Raw genomic sequence first — 18,535 nt, 5'->3', positions numbered from 1 at the left:
TTGTACTGTTCTGAGGGACGGTTCCTTGTGCAACACGTCTGCCAGGAATCTCCCAGGCAAGTTCAATTGGATTTAAGTAGGGAAAGTAAGCAGGCCACTGCGTATGGAGAATGTTTTCACTTTGCAGTGTGTGTCCGACACCTCAATGCTTCTGTGTGGCCATGTATCGTCGTTCGTAAAGAGAAAGTCTGGGCCTACAGCCCCCTAAAAAGGCGAACATGGTCCAGCATAACTTCTCTGCAATACATTTGCAACGTAACGCTTTCTTGTTTAAAAATGTGAAGTGGTATTCTGCCAGTGTGCATGATGCCTGCCCACACCATCACGCCTGGGCCCTACCAATCACGTTCACAAACAAATTTTTTTGCATAACGTGTTCCACGCTCTCTCCACAGTAGTTGGTGACCAGAATCACTTGTCACACTGAAACGAGATCCGTCAGAGAACATCACTCTAGACCAATTTTGACGATCCCGACCAACATGTTCCTTACACCAGCGTAATCTCTCTCTACGATGGCATGGTTGCACTTGGATGCAACGTACGAGCTTCGGTGCATACAAACCAACATTATTAATTCGCCATAGGATGATTCTTGCAGAAACACACGTACCGGTAGCGATTGCAAGATTTGCAGCTATTTCTCCAAGAGTCAAATTTCTGTTCCTTTTTGCCATGAGGGCTACATAGCGATCCTCTGAAGGAGTGATGTTCCTACCACGAACCTCAGCATGCTTTTGCAAAACATTTCCACTTTCAGCGTCCTTCTTTAATCGGGAGATGGCACTATTTGATACACCCACTGCAGCAGCCACAGTGGTGACTTTGACCTGCTTCCAGTCGTCCAACCGCTCGTCCACGATCGTAGGTCTTCAAATGATGTCTTGCTGACCTTTTACTCTTAAATATTTCAAGAACCAAACAGAATTTCAAAGAAAAACCTTTTTAACATCCAGCACTATTTTTGTAAAAAACCGAACAGCGTGAACTTTCATTCAAATTTTGAGTGTGTATGCACTGTCTTTTATACAGATAACGAGTCTTGATCTACCACGTCAGCTGAATTTAATTTATTTCTATTGGCCAGCTGGTTGAGTCACAAATTCGCATAAATCAATCGTTCCTTAGCAATTGTCAAGCAGTGTAGTTATAAAATACAGGTTAAAATAAAAAACCAAATTGTAACTAAAAACAAAGAGCAGGGAGGCAGATATGCAATAGGTTTGTACTGAAGGAAAAAATATCTCAAATTAAAACATCAACTTGTTTTGTTTCTAAATTCATTAGAAAAAAAAGAAGAAAAAGAAGCAAATTAAAACTGTTAAATAAAATATAAGTTAAAATAAAAACCAATTTAGACTAAAAAAGAAGAGCAGGAAGGCAAGTTGGTTGCACTGGTGGAAAAATTACCTCAAACTAAAATTTAACTCATGAAAAAAGTTATGCACATAAAGTAAATGTAAATTATAAGTTTTAAAAGGCATCACTTACCTAAAAGGAAATTTAGTGTATACCATGCAAATAAACCTAAAAATTAAAATTGAATAAAATTAAAAACCAATTATAAAACAACTTTAAAAAAGAATTAACAATCATATAGTAGTATGAAACATATCAGATTTTCATTCCATCATTGATAAAGTGGAAAAGAAAGCAAAATTCTTGCTGATAAATAATTTTTGTGCAGATTGTTTTAAATTGAGCATGAATTTGATGTGGTGTAGAAAACAATGAACTTGGAGAAAAGGGTTTATAAAGCAATCATAAAATTAGAAAGATATGTATAGTGAATACCAAATTCAACCTGAGTGGACATAGCTTATATGCACTGTCACTGCCACGTTCAGAAGATAAATCCTACCAAATAGTCGATATCGCACTGCAGAACATTTATTTTATCTACTAGGAACTCTGCCCCCTGCTCGCTAGCGCTCACCAATCCCCAAAGATTGCTCTGCAACCTTATTTGATTCGCAAAGATTTACATAGTCAGTTAGAAAGAAACAGATTAAAAACGCATTAGAATCAAAAAGCACCCCTTCCCCCTTTTGGATCAAAAAGTACCCCTTCCCTGGGTTTCAAAATAACTTGTCCAACTTGCGGAGCCATAAGGGCTAAGGGGCTCCTGAGCATTGCAAAACTGCAGTTTTGTATATTCATGGTCCCAGTAATATATTATGCTCTTTAGCTCGGGGCTTGAATTGAGTTGAGCCTAAGATCTTCCGTTAAAATCGAAACCCTTAAAGTTTGTGAATAAGGGAAAGAAGAAACATGCGAATCGAAAAAACGTAACTATGGCAATGCAAATAAAACATCAATAATTTTAATGGAGATGAGGATTATTTGAACTTATTTTTAATGGCTTGTAACTTTTTTTCCTTTGGAGATAGAAGCTCAGTTTTCAACCATAGGTCGAGTTAGATCTGGAGTAAAAAAAGCTGATCTTTTCAGTGATGTCAAAAAGAAAACTGTAGGTCAACTAATTCGCATTTTACTGATAGATTTAATGAAGAAAGTAATGCCTAAATTTTGGCTAAGCCTGAAAATGTTTGAGTTAAAACGCAAATAACTCCCACTGTATTTAAGTAGAGCATTGAAACAAATTGCGGAAAATTCTACCCTTTCCAACGATATATAATAACAATGTATGCAAGTACTTTTTCACCCCTTTAATAGGCAATTTATGCAAAATTTGAGCTTAAAAAATTAATTACAAAAAAAACCTAATATGAATTTAAAAAATAAAACTACAGGTGCACACCCCCGGGGCTCGAAGTAATTTTGTTCAAAATTTCAAGGCTGTAGGTGCTATGGGGTCTCCTGGAGGCACGTCCGCCACAGACTTTGTTTTAGAATTTCTTTGAAGACTTACTTTTATTTACTATAAAGAGATCAGTAAATTAGCAAAATATTCCTAAGTAATTTACCCACAAATTCATTTTTACTGTAGTCCTAAACTTTTTTTTTTTTTTTTTTTTTTGTGCATGCCTTTAGGATTTTAAGTACAAGAAATTAAGCCATCAAAAATACATACCTTCATCTTCTTCATCTAATACAGACACGCTATTTTCATTAGATACAAATGGAGACTGTTTAATAGTTTTGGACACCTAAAAATAGTTTCACCATTAATCATGCGGTGAAACATCACATGTTTCAGTGAAAAGCATCAAATTAAAATTGATAAAATTTTAAAAGGAAACATTATTTTACAACAAAAAAAAATTTGAGAGATATCACTAAACATCAAAGTGAGATTCAAAATAAGACATAGATTTCATTCAATATGGAGCCCCAGGGTCAAGATGCTATGCTGCCATGGGCAGGTTAAGGTCAGTATCTGCAGAAATGGGTTTTTCAGATGTTTAAAGAAACACATTTTGGATTCAAAACTAACAATAGGAAATGTTAAAATTTGATTTTAGAATTTGCCTTTTTTCTCAGCGGGAACCAAAAAAGCAGGCTTCTTTACTAAAAATAAAGCTAAAGTCTCTGTGTCTGGATGTCTGGATCTCCGTGAGGCATATAGCGCCTAGACCATTCAGCCGATTTTCATGAAATTTGGCACAAAGTTAGTTTGTAGCATGGGGGTGAACCCCTCGAAGCGATTTTTAGAAAATTTGATTTTGTTCTTTTATTATTCTAATTTTAAGAACATTTTCCCAAGCAAAATTGTATTTAAGGAAAGAAACTTTTCACTTACTTCTTCTAAAATAGCATCTGATAATTGACTAGGTAAAAGTCGAAGGCCAGCAGTTGCTTTCAAAGATATTGGGGTTTCATCCCAGGAATCAGGAGGAACATATTGTTTTGCTTTTTCTAGTAATTGGTAAACACTTATAGCAGCCTAGTTGTAAAAGAATGTCAAAGAAATAATCATAGTTATAAAAGGAAACTTTTTTTTCTTAACAAATACATCTTGGCTTTAGTCATTTCAGGAAGAAATAAAGAAAAAATAAATAAAACTGAAATGAAGAATTTATTTATTTGTTCATATATTTTTAATTTTCTCTCTTTCTCTCTCTGTCTGTCTTTGTGTGTGTGTGTGTGTGTGTGTGTGCGTGTGAGAAACAGAGGGCCTGTGTTGAAAAATGAAACCAAGCAAGTGCACACTGAGTTGGGAATGACTTACTTTTACCTGGGAGCCACACGCATAGTAAAAAATGAATAAAATTGAAATAGGTAACAATCAAAAGAGAATATTGCAACATATTTTTGATGCAAAAATTATTTGGCTTAGTCGCTTTGTATCAAGATACAGTAGTACCTCCTTTAAGGGACACCTCTGAATAAGGGACACTTTTCTGGTCCCATTCTTTTTGAATAGGGACCTCGATGTATTTACCTGATTAAGGGATACTCACAGAGAAAATTTGCACTGATTAATGCATAAAAGCAGAGGGAAAAAATACATACACGTTGAATTTATGAAAATTAAGGTTCTTTTTTTTGCCTAAAAATTAACTAGTAAAAAATTTGTCTTGAAATTAATGTGCAAAGCAGCAAATATGTATTTTAAAATTCTTGCTGAGATTAATATTCATGCTTTTCCCTAAAAGCAATTTATTCATATGGATTCAACTCCAACCGATAGCACACTGCTCATGACAAACTTTTTATAGAGAACTTGAAAAGTGATCACACTGATATTTGCAATGCATTTTGTAAACTTTATTACATGAAACAAATCCATGAACTTAATTACTTCAAAATTATTTGTACAAATTACATAACTTTGAATGTACTAAATTTTCAATTAAATTCTAACTTTTAAAATAACATGTTTTCCATTTTGAATAAGTCTGAATTTTATTTAACACCAAAAAACATTTTCAATATTTAATCTTAAATGTTAATAGTTGATGTCTATTATGATATTATACTAAGTACACGGCATGAGTCAATTCATATAACCTCAAAACAAGGTACGCCTCTATTTAAGGGACAAAAAGTTCAGTCCCCTTAGTGTCCCTTATTGAGAGGTTCTACTGTATATGGTATCTTGTGTGGCAAAATTTTAAGAAAAGCGCCAAATATAAATACTTGGAGTGAACTTTATCATACAATTTCACTGTCTGCACCTATCTACAAATCGCGTGGAAGATGTTTTCCATTACTGACGGAAACTCACTAAATTTAGCAACTTTTCTGTTTCAGCAGACTTTTAAGATTTTATATTTTGATAATGGGGACACAAGGACCAAGGCCATAGCCAGGATTTTGTTTTTTTTTGGGGGGGGGGGGAGAGAGGGGTAATAAATTTTTGACAAAAAGCCACCTGTTATGATTTTTTAAGCAAATTGCACATTAGTAGACATATGGCAACGGGGGAGGGGGGAGTCGCCATGCAATACTATTGGTTGTTTTATTTTTTTCTTTTAAACAGTAATTTTACTGAATTACCAAGAATTAAATTTACTTTTCCAAAATGTGAGTCAATGTTTTCTCAGATAATTCAAATTTATTATTATAATATCATTTAATTGAAATGAAATAATTTACAAGTTTTGTTGGTTTAGAAAAAGATGTGTGGTGTTGTAAATGTCGCAATTGCGAAAGATACCAATGACATGAGTACCTTTGATTGGCCCTCAAGTTGGACTGGACATGAAATAGTAATATGTACCACCCAGTGGTGTTTCCACAGGGCAGCGTTGCTAAATTTCTTTTATTAGTGGAACCCTTTTTAATGCTCACTTTTTTCGTGGAAGCCCTGTTTTTCATCACCAGTTTGCAGTAGCATAGCCAGGATTCCGTTTCTGAGGAGGCCCAGGTTCTTACCTCAAACAGACTATCACATTAACTATTTGTCATTAAATATCTAATTAAATAGATTCCATTAAAGATCATGCTAATTATTGGTAACTGCTTGTTATTATTAGTTACTGTAAGATATCAATACACTTCTATTTGTAACTCTGAGTACTTTTAAAAGAGACAAATAACCTCAGAGTTTATGAACGAGTTATATCAGGGGTTCTCAAAACTTTTAGACATTGCGATTCCCTTTTTAGACTACGTATTTTGGTGAACCCCCAAAGTTTTAACTCTGTCTAAACCTTAGAACAATAACTAAAAACTGTACTAAGTTTTAACCTTAGAAACACAAGTAACTCGTAAAATAAGCATGAGTTTTTGTATCTTGAATTATTTTATAAGAGACATGAGTAGACCTTACTGATTTTATAATCTTGCAGTAGTTTTATGACAGTTATTGACCTTGTGCTCCTTCATTGCGATGAGTCTATTCATAAAAACGTATTGTTTTCTAAGCCCCTGCCCAGCAATACAAGTAAAAGTCTTTATAAGGTGTCCATTGAAGCAACTGAACTTTTTGAAATTGATTGGAAGAAGTGCGTTTCAATTTGCAGTGATGGGAGCAAAGGCACTTACGGGAAAGAATCGTGGCTTGATTACCAGGTTGAAATCACTTTTAATACCAAACGCAAGCTGGGTCTTTAAACATTTCTTCCACATTAATTTCTTTAAACTTTTATTCTACATCTCACGATCCCCCTGGGGGTCACAACCCACCGTTTGAGAACCCCTGAGTTATATGATTAAAATATTTTTCCAATTAGGAAAAGAAATACTTGCCTACAATAGTATTAATAATTCAATTAAATTTACATAGAAAAAGTTTTTAAATCTTAAAAATTAAAATGCCCTTAATTTTTCAACAATTTTTTATGTGTTGATGGCAGACAGAGTTACCTAGATCATTTAGACACACTTGACCAGTACTGCTCTTTAATGGGTCATTGCTCGTTAAATGTTGAAATTATCCTTTCAACTGCTGCCATAGATACAGGGAGAGTGGCTAGTATCAAGAGCAGAATATATGAAATTTACCTCAATAATCTTAATTTTAGGCGATATTTGGTAATGTTGTTTGTAGGAAAAGGGGTTTGGCATGTGCACTTTCGAAATTTTTCCGAAATTGAAATTACTTTTAAAATATCTTTGGTCATATTAGGGGATTAAAAGCTTCTTCCAGAAATTTTTCGGAATAGAGGTTTTTAAAAAGCAATTTTAGGCTATCTTTGGAGACATTGGGTGAGGAGGTGTTTTGGAATTGATCTAGGAAATGTTATGAAGTTGCGATCTTGAAGGCATAGTTTCAGGTTTTTTTTGACTGTCTAAAATTTGCACTGATTTAGACAACAAATAAAATTATTCCTATAGTGGCTAACAATGATGGGTAATATTGCTCAGATTAGTATACGAAAGTAAATTTAATTTTGAAAAAGCGTTAGTTTTATGGATTTTTTGAAGAACAAATTTGAAAGGTGTGAAAAGAAAACGTACAAGTCTCATGGATTCCCTGATAGAGCTCCGGGAACCCTGGGGTTCCATGAAACACAATTTAAGAAACGCTGCCATAGGGTATACTCCATATATGCCGTATACTCTCAAACATCTTTTAAGACATATGGAGTATACCCTCAAGCGTCAAAGATTTTCATGTTATTACATATTATCTATATGATCGCATACACATATTGTGCATAACTGATTACTGGGAGTATACCCTCTGAAAAATTGATGGGAACATCAGTGGTACCATCAATCACTTTTATGAGCTCTGAAAATCAGGAGCACCAAAATGATTGTTTGTAAGGGAGGAACAGAAATAGAAGCAATTTTAATACTTTGAAATGTATGCCAAACTGACACTGTGTTCGGTATCTCATTTTAGACAAAAATTCAAAACAATTTTTTAAAAAAAACGTAATTGCAGGCAATATTTGGTAGTAACACTAGGCGAAAGGGTTTGGTTTAGCGGATGCTTTCCTGAAAATTTTAGAAGTCTTAAAAACGCATTTAGGACTGTCCCGGAAAATTTTGTTATTGAAGTTTTAAACACACAATTTTGGGATACACGTTGACGTGTTAGAGGAGGAGGTGGTTGCCTTAAATAAGAAATTTTTGGAATTTATAAGGCCTACGCTTGATGACGCTGGAGGAGAAGAGAAGGTTTAGGGATTCTCATATTTTTGACAATAAGACTTTAAAAACGCCATTAAAAAAATTTTTGGGTAAGTTAACGGAAAGGAGATGGAAATTTAGGCGCTTTCCCTTCGTAAATCACATTCTAAAGTTCTCCTTGGCAACACTGGACAAGGGAAAGAGGTTCAATAGAGAAAATTTTTTGCAATCAAAGTCTAAGAAACATGATTTTTGATTATGTTTTGGTATGACCACATAAGTGGCAGGTAATCAGCAGCAGTTCTACCTAAATTTTCAAAAGCAAAATTCTGAAAATTAATATTTAAGTTACCTTTAGTGACATTAAGGAGGATCAGGGACTCTGACTTGAAAGTTATGAAATTGAATCTACTAAAATACAATTATTGATTATCCCTATTATGATATGAAGAGGTGAGTTCGGGGACTCACCCCCGAATTTTTTCTAAATTACAGTTAGAAAAATGCACTTTTTAGGTGATCTTTAGCAATTTTAGGGAAAAGAGAAATTCAGTGCTAATCCCCCGAAATTTTTGAAATTGAAATCTTCAAAACATGATTGTAGATTACGTTTGGTAAGTTAAGCGTACCAGCAATCCTTTTTCAATTGAAGCTCCAAAAACGTAATTATGGTTGTCTTTCAATGATGTAAGGGGGAGGAGTTTTTGGAAGCTCTCCTCCAGAAACTTTTCAAAATTGAAGCCCTGAAAGCTGAGTTTAAGACAACCTTTAATGATGTTGGCAAGAGGGGAGGGGGAATGGCGGACAGACATTCCCTCGAAAAACTTTTGAAGTTGGTTTTTAAAATACAAATGTTAGAAGATCTTCGGTATTGTTAGAGGCAGTAGAGGTTTGGCGGCCACTTTTTGGTAATCTTTGGGGGTGCTCCCTAGGAAAAAAATTTCTGAATTGAAGCCCTAAAAGTTTAGATGATCTTTGGGGATATTGGGGGAAGGGGGGTTGGGAACAACTTGAATTTTTCAGAATTGGTCCGAAAAACGAAATTTTTGGCAATTATTTTTATAGCATGTGAAACTTCGAAAACTCGGAGAGGGGGGTTCTGGTCCCCCCCCCCCTCCCAGCTGGCTACAGCCTTGACAAGGACAAATCATTTGTGTCCATATATATATTTTACATTGCTCTTTCGATAACTACTTATTTTTAAAATATTCATATTACACTATTGTGTGGTTTCTTGGTTAGAATATTAATTATTGTCACCTCTTTAGGTATGAATTAAATTTTTTAAATTTTAAAGGAAGCACCATGTAAAAGTGCTTAAAATATTTTTTTAAATGTTGATAAAACGAAACCACTATAATTTTAATAACTGAGTTGGTTTAGTAATATAACAATGAAATAGTTCATTTTTTAAGAAAATATTTTCAGAGTTTCAATTACCCAAATTCTCACATTGCACAAAATATGTCTCTGGTATCTTGAAACAAATTTGTTTTTAAAGTTGCATACCACCAAAATTTCTTGCAAAAATGTTCTGAACTTAATCAATTTCAAAAATTTAGTGGGTTAAAAAAAAAAGGATTTTTGTAAAAACTTACCTTCTCTGGCTCATTTGCAAAATTTGATAGACCTGGTTTAAATTCTTCAAAATGCTCCCTTTTCAATGATAAATGACCACCTGGAAAAGAAATAAATAGTATCTAATTAGCATGTCTTTACTTATTATAAAAGAGAGTTAGTGTGCAATGCCAAGACTAAACTACTGCACTTACAGACAGGAAATTTATCAGACAGTAAATTCTATGGCTGATTCTACGCACTTCTAAGTTGAAAAGTTAAAATTTAGTCCACAAAAACTTTTGTTTAATAACATTTTGTTAATTTTTTGGAACATTTTATGGACTATGGTTAGGTTAGTCTCTTTCTAGGGTCAAAAAAGGAAAACTTTTGAGTTTTGAGGAGACATATCCCTAAATTTTTCAGTTTGAATACAAAATTATCTCTTTGTGCTTGTTATGCATACATTCGACTAATTTTTGATAATAATTATTATAATAATTTTTAAATTAAATCTATACAAATGGGATGGAGTTGAAATGTTTTCTTTGGTTTGTCACTTTTTGACTGTTTCCTTTAAATTAAAAGTTATGTTTTGAAACTGAAATTTTTATGAAATATTAGATACTTACTTGAGCTATTAGCAAAACAAAACACATGTAGTCTTGTGGCAGTGCTACCCCCATCAAAGACTATGACATACTTTGAAGAGGGTTCTTCATGAGATGATAAAATAGGTATCTTTAATGAAGTTAGAGGTCCCACTTCAGACACACATACAAAAATAAATAATACAATTAATGTTATGTACAATGTCCACTTGATTTTTAAACCACCGTCCATCTCGATTTTCATTGCAGATCAGTAACTTCATAAATGTAATGGCCTGTATGAGTGACAAGTGTTTACCAACCTAAAAAAGATAAATGAAATCAATAACTAAAAGTAAAATTCACTTGTTATTGAACTTGATTATCTAAGAAAGTAGGGGAAGTATCAAATGCAAGATTTAATAAAAGAATTGGGGAATATTTTCAATTTTTTTCAAATTCTATTTTGATGTTGTTAAAATATTACATTTATGCTACAAAATTTAGATGTGATCACAATATTTCGAGTGTATTAAATAGCGATATGAGTTTCGATGGATTGATAGTTAGATTAAAAAGTATACAAATACAGCAAAACCTGTGAAGTTGACTGCTTTCGTCAGGCACAAAAGTCCCAGTGTTGGTAATAATTACAATTTTTTTTTTTTTTTTTTGTAGGGAACTAAAATTTTAACTCAGGGTTTGCGTCTGCGGGTCTTTTATGCAAATTCATAGGAAAGGGAGGTAACTTCCGCGAAAATTCCGGTTGTGGAGACCCAGAAAACCCAAAAGATATTAACCAGAAAAAAAGTAGGGAATTGCTGAAGATCTATTTAGCAATTGCTTTTAAGCTTCAATGACCACGTGAATCAACAGAAAGGAATAAAGATCAACTATTCAAACACACATCTATTGTTGACCAGTCAATGGAGTTTTAATGATAAGACTGGAGATTACAGCGACCTCCTGGGCAGAGAGCTCTCATGGAGAAAAATATTGTAGGTTCATAAATAGCCCATTGTACTGAATTCTATGTATAAGTTCTCCCTCAACTTCCATCTTGAGGGAATTCCTGAAGCAATAAAGACTAAAAGTAAAAGTGTGGTCAGGGCCTGATTACCGCATAAGCCTACTAGACCTGGGCCTGGGGCCCCCTCTTCCTAAGGGGCACCAAATTACTTAAAGAATTATGCATAGCATTACAACTATACAAAAAATACACACATTTTTTAAAATAATAGCCTTCAGGGGGCCTCCAAATTATTGTGGGCCTTGGGCCTCACTTTTAGCTAGTCGGGCCCTGAGTGTGGTTTCAACGCAATCTTCAGAATAAATACACGGCAACTAACTGTACAGTAAAAGCATATCAATTTTGCATTCATGTAACCAGAATTACTTTTGAAAATCATTATTTTGCATTGGATGGGAGAAAAAATGGTGAACATTTTCCCGATCGCGCTATACAAAAAGTTCGGAACTTCACACATTTTTCTTCTTAAATTGCATATGAATACTTGAATTTTATACAAAAGCACTTTAACCTTCTTTAACCTTGTTCTCTTTCTAGTAATTCATCGCTTTCTGACGTGCTATTTTTATTTGGACTTGCAAAAGTCAGGCATTAATCAATCGCGCCATTTTGAAAATGTGTTATTTTAAAAATAGTACGAAAGCCAAAACAGATATTTTGAAAGAGTCAAAATAAAGTCAAATGTACTAATTTAAGATTGCAAATAAGCAATTTTCACACTCATGTCTGAGAATGGTTCGTTTTTGCGATCGCGATTTTTGTATTGGGTTCATTTCAGCGCTTGCGCTTTTTTTCTTCTATTTCTATGCAATTGCCTATGACAATTCATGGAGGGGAGTGTCGGTATTTTTCCCTAAAAAATTTCGAGAAAACAAAGGGTAAGGAAATGCTTTCTGCTTGATCAATCAGAGGCACTTGTTTATTATCTTATGGTAAAATCTAACTTAAAAGTAAATTTTGAGTGTTTAATCTTATTGTAACTGATCAAATAGTATCTCACATAACAATGAGCATAACAAATAGCGAGAGTATAATTTGAAAATAATTTTACAATGATAATCGCAACAAATAAGGGTAAAAATTAACCAGGGTTCGAAAACATCGATCGGATATACATCAAAATACAGTCGGACCTCGATATAAGGTCACCCCTCGGAACTTCACGAAACTGACCTTATAAGGGGGGACCTTATAACCAATCCATGTATATTTTTTGATAAATAAACATGTATATACATTAATTATTTTAAAAATTTAATACACTTAAAAATACCAGTAATTAGGTTATAATAGTTTGATAGATTTGAACCAATTAAATTCACTTAATTAGTAGAACTTAATTAGTAGGGGTGCCCTTTCACCGGCACCCCCCCCCCCCCTCCCTCCGATTGGGTACCCCTGGCAAAAGACAAATGTTTTTGAACAAAGATTTTTTTTTTAATCATTTACTGGTTGTTAGAAAAATATGTAATCCCATTACATGAATGACAATTTTCTTTTTTTTTGAAGACATTATCATAGCTCTGATTTATGCCTGAATGTGATTATCATCCAGAAGTGAATCCTGTTCTTCTAAACGTTTGTTGTGTAAGAAAGGTATATGTACATGACGAATGATGATAAGATATTTATCTAAAATTATTTATAACGGTGATAACTGGGTGACGGGTAAAAAAAATCATCTAAAACTCATCCTAACAATAGCTTTCAAATTATGTCACTAAAAGAAAACAATATAGTGTGGATTGCACTTATTATGACTCAGACATCGCCAGAAAATAGATAATGCGTCAGTTTTTTTTTTTTCCTTCTTCTTTTCTTTAACGACTTCTATGGAAAATGAAACTACTGACATCTCGTGAAAGCTTCATCTTTTTAAAAACATTTTGATTACGAGAAAAGTTCATACTTATTTACATACGTTTCCTTCATGATCAATCCGCAATATTTGTTTACTAGCGGTACCCGCACGGTTTTGCCCGTAGTATAAAATTAAAAAGTCATTTGGTTCGTCTGCATATTTACAAATAATGGATGATGAATTTCTCGCCAATTTTCTATGTTCATTTGCTCACCCATGTTATGATAATTTGCTTATACACGTTATGATAATTTACTCAACCACGTTGTGATAGTTTACGCGTTCACATTATGATAATTTGCTCGGTAAAATATTCTTAAAATTGGAATAGAAAAAGAACAAAATCGAATTTTCGAAAAATCGCTTCGAAGTACTCACCCCTATGCTACGAACTAATTCTATGCCAAATTTCATGAAAATCGGCAGAACGGTCCAGGCGCTATGCGTGTTACAGACATCCAGACATACAGACTTTCAGCGTTATTATTAGTAACTAACGGCACCCGCATGGCTTTGCCCGTAGTATAAAATTAAGAGGTTATTTGGTTAGCTTGTATATTATTTACAAATAATGGATGATGAATTTCACGCCAATTTGCTATGTTAATTTGCTCGCCCGTGTTATGGTAATTTTCTCGTACACGTTATGATAATTTACTCGTCCACCTTATGATAATTTGCTCTGTAAAATATTCTTAAAATTGGAATAGAAAAAGAACAAAATCAAATTTTCAAAAAATCGCTTCGAGGTGCACGCCCCCATGCTATTAACTAATTCTGTGGTAAATTTCATGAAAATCGGCCGAACGGTTTACGCGCTATGCGCGTCACAGACATCCAAACTTTCAGCTTTATTATTAGTAAAGAAGATTAACTTAGTGTATCGTTATTCTTATTTCATTGATTTATTTTTCTTCCAATGTTCATCCACAGCTAGAAGAGCGATTCTCAAAAAATGTCCCATGCGTAGTTTATTTTTTCCAGCTCACTAAAGCCTTAAAAAATAATGCTGTTGTGGAATAATAGATGCTTTAATGTACTATCAAAACATAACAGTTAATCCCTTATTTAATTAATAGTTACTTGAACGAAATAAAAAAAAAGTTTTACGCATGGGACATTTTTTCGAGAAAATATTTGTGCTGCTATAAAATCACGTTTGTTAATAGACTAAGAAGATATATTGATTTTCAAGAACGTAATCCAAGAGCAACATAGCCAATAATAAGACCTTCAGTAACCATGTAACATGTAACACAAAACTATAAAACAATAGTTAAATGTTAACCCAACTAAATGTCATGACATTCTAAATTATTAAATTTACATCAGTTGAAATAATGTAGTAGAGATAGTTCATAAGTTATTCGACAGTGTGCAGTTTCAAAAAAAAAAGTCTTAATTAACGAAATATTTGATGCAAGTATCAGTTGAATTTTGCAAAAGTGTTGCCCATTCATGACGTCACGTTTTTTTTTTTTTTTTTTTGAGCAATCACGATTGCTTATTGTTCTCACTTAACTGCTTTGAATTCCTATGATTTTATTCCCCCCCCCCCGCCTCCCTCTGCAGCACCACAGTCGACCGGCCTCACGATGCTGCTCCTCTAGCGAAAACCGTCTCCAGGTTGCGTCACTTACTTGCCTACACTTATACCTACACACACAAACACATACACACACGCATACATACAGAAACACAAATACATACATACACACCTACACATGCACACAACTATCCACACATAGACATACCCCCCCACACACACACATGCATTGCATACACACACATACCCCCCCCCCCCACACACACACACAAACACACACGCCTACATACACACACTCGTGATTGCGAAAAACATAATTTGAATTCAAGATGTAATAGTTCAAATTATTTATTTATTTATTTATTTTTCAATATTTTTGACGTTAACTTTCATAAAATATTTTCATTCAAAAAGTGTGTGATATCACACTTCTTGTTACCTCTTCTCTCACTCTTGTCACAAACGGTCACACTTTCGTGAATTCCCTCCCCCTCAAAGTGTGACATCACTTGTGGACAGCCACCAAATCACTACTGCACAGTATTTGTTTTTGAAACCCATGAAGTGATTTATTTATTTATTATTTTTTTTCAAGTCATAAAGAGAAAAAAATGTGAGGAAGACGGTACTTAATATGATAAAATATAACGGAAATAAAATTTTAATACTCATTTTCTATTTAATTATTTTTAACAGAAAGAATAAAATTTTGAATGTTGATGCAACATTTGAAAGAAAAATATTCACCAGAAAAAACTTGAATTTATCACATGTGAACCATCTCCGTTCTGTGCACTGGTCATAATGGGGTCGTTTCAAATATTTTAAAAGTAATTTTTTCTTAAAGAACATGCTTAAAAACATAGGATCTGACCATATTTTAAATAATTTGCTGAAGTTTAATATTTTTTAAACAAAATACTTAAATCGGTGAGCTTTCATTGTTTACATTTCTTGCCGATGACATCACAAATGATGAAATGCCATTCTGTGTTGCCATTCACAGAGCTAAATATTTAATTTGCATCTTTACTCACGTGTATTGGCAACGATATGGATGATAGCAAGCGTAGAGCGCAATTTTAATTCGCTGCTTGATTATCATAACGTGTAAACGTAGTAGAAAGATGCGCCAAAAAGCATCATTTGTGACGTCATAAAGATCACGCCTTGTTTGAAAAATCGGACATTTTAAAAAATTAATTAAAAAAAAAACTGCTGGGAAAATAAAAGTATTTTCTGAACCCATGTTATTTTTAACTTGCTCATTCTATCCATTTCAATGACTAAAAGTAGTACTTTTAACTGAAGGAAACCACCCCATTATTTATTGAAAACTTTTCTTTTTTTCTTTTAATTTACTAATTTGTTTATTTATTGTTTGTTTGATTTTTTTTAATTTCATTATTTGTTTATTTATTTTTTATTTACTTTATTTTACTATTTTTTTTACTATCATTATTTAAATCTATTTTATTTTTTGTTTCGTTGCTTAATATAGTAATTTCATATTTTTCCAGTTGAAATGAGAAAATTTGCGCATCACGAAATTCATCAATTTTCAATCCATCCAGGGTTCATACTCAATTTGGATAAAAAATTCCATGACTTTTTCATGACTTCATAAAAATTTTCATGACCTTGTTACACGAAGAGAATAGTACTATTTAATGTCAAACTTGCCAATTTTTTCGGAAATGGGCATTAGAAAAACTTTTACATGAGTGCCATTACCTCATCGGAGCACTTACTTGCGACTGAAAAAATATCAGTGCACACTACTGAAAGTAATAAATTATTCTTATTTGTTTTCATCACATAAATTCAAGTAAAATTAAAATATAATGAATGCGATACACTGATGTTTAAATGTCTAATAATTATTTATTAAGTAGGGCAGAATAGTAATGAATGGGATAAAAATTGAATCAATTAAAAATAATAAATTTACTTCATAAAAACATTGCCCTTTGATGTCAATAGTGCATCTAATCACTCATGTAACTGGACAGCATATTAATTCGTTCATTAAAGTAAAGCTACTTTTTACAGTAAATTCATTTTTCCAAACCAGATATTTCAGCTGGCTAAAAGGATCAGTTTCGTGAGCTACATGTTGGGCACTACTGTTTTAGAGTATTGGAATTCCCCTATTTCTATGTTCTATATTGCCTGACTATAGTCTTCATTTTAAAACCTTCAACATATCAAAATAAATTCCGATAAATTTAATAATGAACTTTTTACAAGTAGTTGAAACGAACTCGGATGCAATTTTATTACTTTTTGAGGGGGCGTGGCAAACTCAAGAAAGTGGGAGTCCACTACTACAGAATATAAAATATAAGAAGTACTGAAAATAATGGTGGGTTCAAAATTAGTAATGCCCCAGTAATAAAATCACATCACAAAAAAGGTGAGCGGCTGTTACAGAAGCGGATGAAATTGGATTCCAAAACTCGGATTTGTTTTTGAGATCGTTCAATTTATATGCAATATTACTAAATCACTAGCGCTCTTTTTGCAATTGTTGCTTTCTTACTGCCCAAGACATTTTTCCATGACTTGAAATAAATTTCCATGACTTTTATGAAAATATTAATTTTCCATGACTTTTCCAGGCCTGAAATTTGTTTATTTTTTTTCCATGACTTTCCAGGATTTCCATGACCCGTACGAACCCTGTCCATCTTAACGCTGATTTTTAAGTGTTTTTGCTAAGCATGCTTACTTCCTCTGATCTTTCAAAGAATGGGGATTGTACTTAAAATAAAATTTATCTTTTTTTTTTTTTTTTTTTTTTGGAAGTGGAGAGCATATTTTCAAACAAAAAGGGGGAGAGATTAAAATCAAATAATGTTTATTTATAAATTAGGTAAATTTTTTTTCTCAAATCAATCTCAACTTCAAACATAATTCAGATACCTTTACTAGAAACAGTCTTATGACAGGTGTTTAAGACTTAAGAACTACACTTTTATTACTCATAAAAATATTTTTTTAAATGCTATTAGTTAAATTGATATCGATATTCACTATGAAAAGTAACTAATAAACAAAACTTTTACCTAGCTCATTAGCCATCCGTCAAACGGCAATCGGCACTCTTCAAAGATTTTGAGAACGAAAAATTTGAGTAAGGCATCATATTACTGCACTTTCAGTATTAGAAGCAAAAATATCTCTGTCGGTGTTTAAATCAGGGAACCACACCGGAAATAACTAGATATAAAATATCAATTTGTTGAAAGGTCAACCACAGAGATAGCAAAAAAGTAGGATAAACTGCCTGATAAAGACCCTTATGAGACCGATTGTTTTGTCTGTCAACTATCTGAAGGATGGGCTGCAGGTAGCAATCAAAAGAAACGAAGGGCATAAGATTATCTGAAGGTGGCACGAGAGGGAGGCGTGCAAAAACGATGCATAGATTAAAATTTTTCAAATATCCCGCCTCGTCTCTTCATAGCTGGAGATTAGATAACTAAGTTTGGTGAGACTTTTGTTTACAAATTTACTGGAGTTCTGCCAGATTTTTTTTATGCTAAATATTTAAGTCTGGTAACAGGGGTGCCCACAGGGGGGTGGGATATGGCGAAGTTGAGACAAAGTTGTGGGGGGGAGGGGGTTGTACTTTTTTTAAACTTTATTTATTTTTATTTATTTATTGATTTATTTTTTATTTACATTATTTATTTCATTTTATTTTGTTAATGTTTTATTTCATTTATTTATTTAGTTTTACGTGTGTGTGCATGTCACTGGCCTAGCACAGAACTTCTTTACTAATAATAAAGCTGAAAGTCTCTCTGTCTGGATGTACGGAGGATGTCTGGATCTCTGTGACGCGCATAGCGCCTAGACCGTTCGGCCGATTTTCATGAAATTTGGCAAAAAGTTAGTTTGTAGCACGGGCGACAAAAACATTTTGTCGTTCGGTCTACATTGTGTGGACTTTTCGTTCTTCTTTTATGCACTGATGAAGGGGCTTGCATATGACGTCCCCGAAACAGCTGTTCGCT

At 33.4% G+C, this 18,535-nt stretch overlaps 1 protein-coding gene across 4 annotated transcripts in view; it reads right to left on the bottom strand.

Moving 5' to 3' along the window:
- The window catches only part of LOC129221336 (ectonucleoside triphosphate diphosphohydrolase 5-like), a 54,973-nt gene that overhangs the window by 16,781 nt on the left and 19,657 nt on the right, over positions 1 to 18,535 (bottom strand). For 3 of the 4 annotated variants that reach the window (XM_054855802.1, XM_054855805.1, XM_054855803.1), the window contains exons 2-6: positions 10,119 to 10,399; positions 9,528 to 9,607; positions 3,704 to 3,847; positions 3,035 to 3,110; positions 1,492 to 1,527 (exon numbers count right to left, since the gene is read on the bottom strand). In XM_054855802.1, the coding sequence (XP_054711777.1) occupies positions 1,492 to 1,527; positions 3,035 to 3,110; positions 3,704 to 3,847; positions 9,528 to 9,607; positions 10,119 to 10,341 (559 nt within the window). In that variant the 5' untranslated portion in view covers positions 10,342 to 10,399. Of the gene's footprint in view, positions 1 to 1,491; positions 1,528 to 3,034; positions 3,111 to 3,703; positions 3,848 to 9,527; positions 9,608 to 10,118; positions 10,400 to 17,581; positions 18,086 to 18,535 lie in introns of those variants that run through there. The other variant, XM_054855804.1, reaches the window with a different exon arrangement.

This window comes from Uloborus diversus, chromosome 4, assembly GCF_026930045.1.
Source record: "Uloborus diversus isolate 005 chromosome 4, Udiv.v.3.1, whole genome shotgun sequence".
In the NCBI taxonomy this organism is placed as follows: Eukaryota; Metazoa; Arthropoda; class Arachnida; order Araneae; family Uloboridae; genus Uloborus; species Uloborus diversus.
Note: the sequence above shows the minus strand (reverse complement) of the source record. Positions and strands in the feature narration are given on the sequence as shown.